The sequence below is a fragment of the Miscanthus floridulus genome, chromosome 7, assembly GCF_019320115.1.
Source record: "Miscanthus floridulus cultivar M001 chromosome 7, ASM1932011v1, whole genome shotgun sequence".
NCBI lineage: Eukaryota > Viridiplantae > Streptophyta > Magnoliopsida > Poales > Poaceae > Miscanthus > Miscanthus floridulus.
In genome coordinates, this window is record NC_089586.1 from 47,168,491 (window position 1) to 47,175,737 (window position 7,247).

Below are 7,247 nucleotides of genomic sequence, written 5' to 3' on the forward strand. Positions count from 1 at the left end.
TGCTGCTCCGAAAATATGAATTTAGCTTTCCTGCAAAAATAAAGGAATTTTGCACCACTGGAAGAGCATATTTGTTTCTAGTTAAGTCAACCACCTGTTACTGTATGTTCTGTGTACAGATTTATATGTCTGAAATTAGTTGTCATTTTGCACAAGTTCAACGACCCATCTGGTTATAGGTGCCTGGTTTCTCGCGTCGTATCTTGATCGCTCCTTTTATTTGAGTTATATATGCTTGATCCTGGAGATTCGAAGGCACATGAGTACATGTGGGTAGGTTTCAGTTCCAGGGTCAACTAGGTACTTGGGGGTACGGTGTAGTATGAGCTGTGCTCCACCCGACAATACTAGCAGTGCCGGCGTCCCGTACTTCAGAACTCCAACGGTTTGCATGTTCGACTCCTCGTGCCTTCTTCCACTCTGAAGGAGTTAAGCAAAGGTAATCGATCAACTCTGCACGTCGTTACGACTTCCATCTTAATTCCATCAGTAGTTTTCAGTGCAGTTCGATCAACTTTAGAATTTAGTGTCTAGATTAGTCACCGCTGTTTCGTAGCTGCAGATAGCCTATGTCCGGTTAATTAACTACCTTATTACTGAAAGCTACTGTTTCGTGCAGTCCACATCGATGGAGGCCGCCATGATCGTCGTCACCACCTTGCTGCTGAATCTTGCCTTGTTCTCGCCATTTCTCTCGATTGGGTCCATGCCCATCCATCACGACTACACCCGCTTCGCCGACGTCGAGCGGCACTGTCAGTCCGTGCTCTCATCAGCCGCGGACGCGGAGCTCAACGCTGATGCCGGCCGTGGCAGCAGACTGATGTACCAGCTATCCTTCATGAACGGCGACTGGAGCCAAGACGCCAGCCAAGCTCCCCTGCTTCCGTTCCACGGGAGCTATGCCGATCCGGTGGTGGTGGCCGGTCCTGAGCTGTTTGAAGCGGTCCCCCTGGCGTCCTTCAGGCTCACGCACATGGAGACGGTTCCACGGCGACGACGAGGTGCACGAGCCGCCTTCAACGTCAGCGGCGTCCTTAGTCTCACCATCGCCCGCAACCGCAGCTGCAGCTGGTTGCATATGGAAATGGAACCGAGTCCGTCGCCAGAGTTCGAGCTCCGGCCGGGGATCGCCAGGCTCCATCTAGTGTTCGAAGGCGTGTATACCGAGACAAGATCGTCGCCGGGGAGCGGTGCCCGTGACGACGGCGGTGGTGAGAGGGTGCTGTGTATGGTCGGGGACTCTGTTCTCCCCATGCGCGGAAGCAACAGCACGGACCCGTGGGACTGGGCCAAGAATGATGGCGCTGGCACCAACCTGGAGCCGCCGGTCATGTCCGACGGCAACATCCTGCTCGTGCTACGGTGCCCCAAGACGCCGACGCTGACAACTCGCGCCGTGCATGGCGTGATGATGAGCACGAACTCCAAGTCTGATGGCGCGTACTTCGACACCATCCGCTTGGTGTCACGGCTTTCGGCGGGCGGGTACGGCTCCGGTTACCAATTCCGGCAAGAAGAAGACGCGGAGTCGTCTGATGTCGCATGGTGCAGCAAGGACGACTCTCCCTTCCATGAAGGCGACGCCATGGAGCAGCACCACCTGAACAGTGGCGATTCTCTCGGCGACTTCATCCACGAATCCAATTTCGACGGCCAAATGATGGAAGTCGTTCCAAACTGGAACTGCAAGGGGACTGATGAGTTCTGCAGCCAGGTCGGGCCGTTCGTGTCCAGCCCCCCTGCCACAAGCAGAGCTTTGGAGGACATGGTGTTCACTCGTCCCGCCATCGCTGTAAGCATGGGCTTCCAAAGCAAGCCGTTGGGCACCGGCAGCATGGACATGGACGGACGGGCAGCCGCGACCGCGAGGGTGGCAGCCGTGTTCCGCTACGTGCCCCCGTGGGAGCATCAGCCCACTGCGGCAAAGCGGACCGGCATGAGCAGCATGACCTTGTCGGCCGACGGCGTCTGGATCCCATCCATGGGGCGGGTTTGCATGGTGGGCTGCCTAGGCGTTGGCGTTGCCAAGGAAACATGCCACTACCGTGTGAGTCTCTCCGTCGGGACAACGATGTCGATGACTCGCCGCGGCATCGCCGCCGGACAGATCACCGCGATGGATGGGGAGAGCCACCCTCCGCTCTTGTTCCAGCAACGCGTGGACCCTCGGATTGGCGGCTACAGGCCGTTGCAGCGGCGCATGTCGTACTTTTACACCAAGGTCGAACAGGCTCGGGAGCTCCTCCTTCGACTCAGAACGAGCCAACCAGCGGGATTTCGCAACAGCTTCGTTGCCAGGTCACTACTCAGCTATCCAAGTATCGCTCCTGGTGTTGCTCCCACTGATGACATGATGGTGAGTCTCGCCAACCTCGCCGACGACCTTGATCTTCGCTTTCAGTTCACTGTGAAGCCGCCGTTCGTGCCGCAATGGATCGAGGCGCCATTCTTTGAACTGCAGATACTCTCTATTGGCACCATGGTTGGACGAAACAGCTATCGCCAATCCCAGACCCAGAGTATGCCGCGGATCGATCTACTTAAGAGAGTCCATGCCGTGAAGAAGCAGCACATACTGCTCAATGTGTCTGCGGAGTTCATGGCATCCAGGAAATGCCTCGGTCCAAGTCCGGTGATGTCATTGGAGGGCGTGTACAACCCAGAGGATGGGCGAATGTACCTGATCGGCTGCCGGAACGTCCACGCCCCACGGCGACTCTTGCCGATGATCAGAGACCTTGAAGACGGAATGGACTGCTCCATAGAGGTGACGGTGGAGTACCCGCCGACGACAACGCGGTGGCTCATCAGCCAGGAGGCAAAGGTCTTCATCGCCAGCACGAGGGATGACGACGACCCACTACACTTCAACAGGACCGAGATCCACACGCTGCCCGTCATATACCGGGACCAGCGGCAGCACGAGCTGACGGAGCCGATCGTGGAGGGGCTCCTCTGCGTCACCATGCTGTCGGCCACCATTGCCGCCACCATCAGCCAGCTGCGCTACATCAAGTCCCACGCCGACGTCGCGCCGTACATCTCCCTCGCCATGCTCGGCGTCCAGGCTCTCTGCTACAGCGCCACGCTGGTCACCGATGCAAAGATGCTGCCGGCGTGGCCATCGCAGAAGTACGGACTGTTGGGTTAATCCAGCTTGTGCACGAAACTGACAAGTTGCATGTGACTGAAACAGTCAGAGCGGGAAAGCGAGGATTCAAACCAAGCAGTTTCTCTGGAGCAGGGTGATCACGCCCACGACGTCGCGCTGTGAAGCAGTTGCGCTGAGGGCGTGTTATATCAGTGCGTGTGTTGTTTTCTTTACTGTAACTTGTTGTAAAAGCTATTGATATAAATAGCTGAGTGTTAGATCGTGCTAGTGCTTGCTTGATCTGTGAAAAGACTCGATTGTATTCGCTGTGGTTTGAAGTGAAAAAGGGCACTGTCCTCCCTGGTGACAGTTGCCAGTTGTGTTCATTGTGTTCATACCCGATTGATCTCAATTGTTCTTAGGATAGCCACTAATCAAGATTGTGCGATTGTGATTCTGGCGTTAACAATTGGCATCAGAGCCTCAATCGCACACCAAATAACCTAGAGAGTCCACAAATGAGTGAGGTTGCACGGAGCGGAGCCTCAATCGCACACCAAATAACCTAGAGAGTCCACAAATGAGTGAGGTTGCACGGAGCGGCGGGGGAGCCGGCGGAGCAGGCGGCGGCGATGGAGGACGGATAGTCTTTCCGTTGCTGACGGCGACCAACTACACAAGTTGGAGCATCCGAGTGCAAGCCATCATGGAGGACCAAGGTGTTTGGGAGGTTGTGGAGCCGGGGGAACGGTCATCCACATCAACGGCATTATCGGCGGATGGGGGAAGCCGTGGGCGAGGCCGTGGACGCGGGAGAGGTCATGGCCGAGGAGGGCGTGGTGAAACGCCAGGAGCTGCGAAGAGAGACAAGGGACACATTCAGTGTTTCAATTGCAAAGACTATGGGCACTATGCAAACAAGTGTCCTAAGGAGAAGAAGGGTGAAGAAGCTCATTTTGCAAGGGTGGATGATTATGAACCAGCATTGATGCTTACAGTAGCAGAGATGCTGGAAGAGCCCAAGCAGAAAGCAAGTCCTTGTCAGGGTTCAGGAAAGCAGCAAGCAGTGAACCTGAAAGAAGACAGAGTGATCCCTGAACTACTTCTCACTGGCGGTGGAGCCAGCACTGGTAATGTATGGTATCTCGATAATGGTGCTAGTAATCACATGACAGGTGATCCTAGTAAGTTTAGAGAACTAGATCGAGGTGTAGCTGGAAAAGTAAGATTTGGGGATGGGTCTGCTGTTGAGATCATGGGGAAGGGTACTGTTACTTTTCAGTACAAAAACAGTAGTGATCAATGGCAGTTGCATAATGTCTATTACATTCCCAAGTTGAAAAGCAATCTAGTGAGTCTAGGACAGCTCACTGAAATTGGCCATAGAGTGACACTTGATGATGATTATCTAGAAGTGATAGATAAAGTGTCCAAGAATTTGGTTATGAGGGTTCAGAGATCAGTCAATAGGATGTATACTGTTGAACTGAGATCAGTGAAGTCAAAGTGTTTTATGGGAAGCATAGAAGAACCAGCTTGGTTGTGGCATGCTAGACTTGGTCATGTAAATTTCAGGGCAATGAAATTACTAGTAGCTAAGGAGATGGTAGCAGGTGTACCAAAATTCACACAACCTGAACAAGTATGCCATGGTTGTTTGGTGGGGAAACAAGCTAGAACACCATTTCCAAAAGTAACAAGTTTTAAAGCTGAGAGGCCACTACAGTTGGTGTATGTTGATTTGTGTAGTCCAATTACACCAGCAACTCCAGCTGGCAACAAGTATTTTATGCTTCTTGTAGATGATTATAGTAGATGGATGCATGTTTATATGATGAAGAGCAAAGATCAAGCTTGTGATTTCTTTCAGAAATACAAAGCTGAAACTGAGAATCAGACTGGTAATAGCATAAAAGTCCTGAGATCTGACAGGGGTGGGGAGTTCTTGTCAGGCATTTTTTTAGGGATATGTGAAAATGCAGGAATCAGGAGACAAATGACAGCACCACATTCACCACAGCAGAATGGTGTGGTAGAGAGAAGAAACAGGACTGTGATGGACATGGCAAGGTCAATGCTGAAATGCATGGAAGTTCCAGGGAAGTTCTGGGGTGAGGCTGTCAGACATGCAGTGTATCTACTGAATAGATTACCTTCAAAGCCAATGGGTGAGCAAACTCCATATGAAGCATGGAGTGGAAAGAAACCACATCTTGGACATTTAAAGGTGTTTGGTTGTTTGGCACATATGAAGAATACAACTCCACATCCAAAGAAACTGGATGATAGAAGTCAGAAGATGGTGTATCTTGGAGTTGAAGAAGGAAGCAAGGCTCATAGGCTATATGATCCTGTGAAAAAGAAAGTGGCAGTCAGTAGGGATGTCATTTTTGAAGAATCAGTGAAGTGTGAATGGAGTGGTTTTTCACCTGAAGAATTGATGGAATTTCAGGTGGATGGAGAAGCATCAGAATTCAGCACTAACTGGGAGACAGTGGAAGTGGAAAGAAATGATGCAGAACCACTGACAGAACTGGGAGAAGTTCAGTCTGCAAATAACATGGGTACTGTGACTGATAGACTTGAGTTGCAAGGGGTTCAGTCAGGTGCAGAGGGAAATGCAGACAACACACAACAAGGAAATCCACAGTATGTGGTAGATCAGTTAAACCCTGAGTTGAATGATTTGTCAGATGAAGAACCTCAGAATTTCAAAAGCTTGAATGAGATTTATGACAACACTGAAGAAATTGAATTGGCAGATTCAGAAGAAGAAGAAGCAATGCTAGCTGAGACTGAAGAGCCTGCTAATTTCAAAGATGCAGTGACTGACCCACATTGGGTAGAGGCAATGAACAGTGAGATCAAGTCAATTGAGAAGAATAGAACTTGGGAGTTAACAAAGTTGCCTGCAGGTCATAAACCCATAGGTTTGAAATGGATTTTCAAGCTTAAGAAGAATGCTGATGGAGAGGTTGTAAAGCACAAAGCCAGGCTGGTTGCAAAAGGCTATGTGCAGAAACAAGGGGTTGACTATGAAGAAGTATTTGCTCCTGTTGCCAGGATTGACACAGTGAAAGTGATCTTGGCACTGGCAGCTAACAGAGGGTGGAAAGTGCATCATTTGGATGTGAAAACAGCTTTCCTCAATGGAGAATTAGAGGAAGAAGTATATGTTGCACAACCTGAAGGGTATGCTGTCAAAGGAAAAGAACAGTGTGTTCTTAAATTGAGCAAAGCTTTGTATGGGCTCAAACAAGCTCCCAGAGCTTGGAACATCAGACTGGATAAGAGTCTAAAGAAATTAGGATTTGAAAAATGTGCAAGTGAACAAGCAGTGTATAAAAGAGGAGCTGGAAAAGCTAATCTTATCCTAGGTGTGTATGTTGATGATTTGTTAGTCACTGGAAGTGAGACACAGGAAATTGAGAGGTTTAAAGACCAGATGAAGAAAGAGTTTGATATGAGTGATCTGGGTTTGCTGTCTTACTATCTGGGTATTGAAGTTGAGCAGCATGATGAATACCTCACATTGAAACAATCTGGTTATGTCAAGAAGGTGCTTGCCAAGTTTGGCATGGAGGAGTGTAACTCCACAAAAATTCCTATGGATCCTGGTACTAAGTTGCAGGATGACAAGCAAGGTCAGAAAGTGGATGCAACAGAGTACAGGAGCATGGTTGGTTGTCTGAGGTATTTACTGCATACAAGACCAGATCTTGCCTTTTCAGTTGGAATGGTAAGCAAATTCATGGAGAAGCCCACAATATTGCATTTGAAAGCAGTGAAACAGATTTTCAGGTACATAAAGGGCAGTGTTGAATATGGTCTTGTATATACCAAAGGAGGTGATCCAGAGGTACTGAATGGCTTTTCAGACAGTGATCTGGCAGCTGACATAGTAGGAAGGAAAAGCACAGCTGGGATGGCATTCTATCTTAATGAGTGTCTTGTGACTTGGTGCTCTCAGAAGCAGAAGACAGTGGCTCTATCATCTTGTGAAGCTGAGTTTGTAGCTGCTACCCTAGCAGCAATGCAAGCATTGTGGCTGAGAAGTCTGTTAGCAGAGCTAAATTCAGTTAAACCTAGAGCTGTTACACTGTATGTTGATAACAATTCTGCCATTGCTCTAATGAAGAACCCAGTCTTTCAT

General features: G+C 49.8%; 1 protein-coding gene across 1 annotated transcript; it reads left to right on the top strand.

Annotated features, from left to right (window-relative positions):
* Window positions 1–628: 628 nt before the first annotated feature.
* LOC136465462 (uncharacterized) lies at window positions 629–3,154 on the top strand. The gene has a single exon (XM_066464183.1). It carries the CDS (start codon window positions 629–631, stop codon window positions 3,152–3,154), a length of 2,526 nt encoding a protein of 841 aa, XP_066320280.1.
* Window positions 3,155–7,247: the final 4,093 nt, after the last annotated feature.

Coding starts and splice junctions, on each gene's coding strand:
- LOC136465462 (XM_066464183.1), top strand. CDS start 629: ATGGAGGCCGCCATGATCGTCGTCACCACCTTGCTGCTGAATCTTGCC.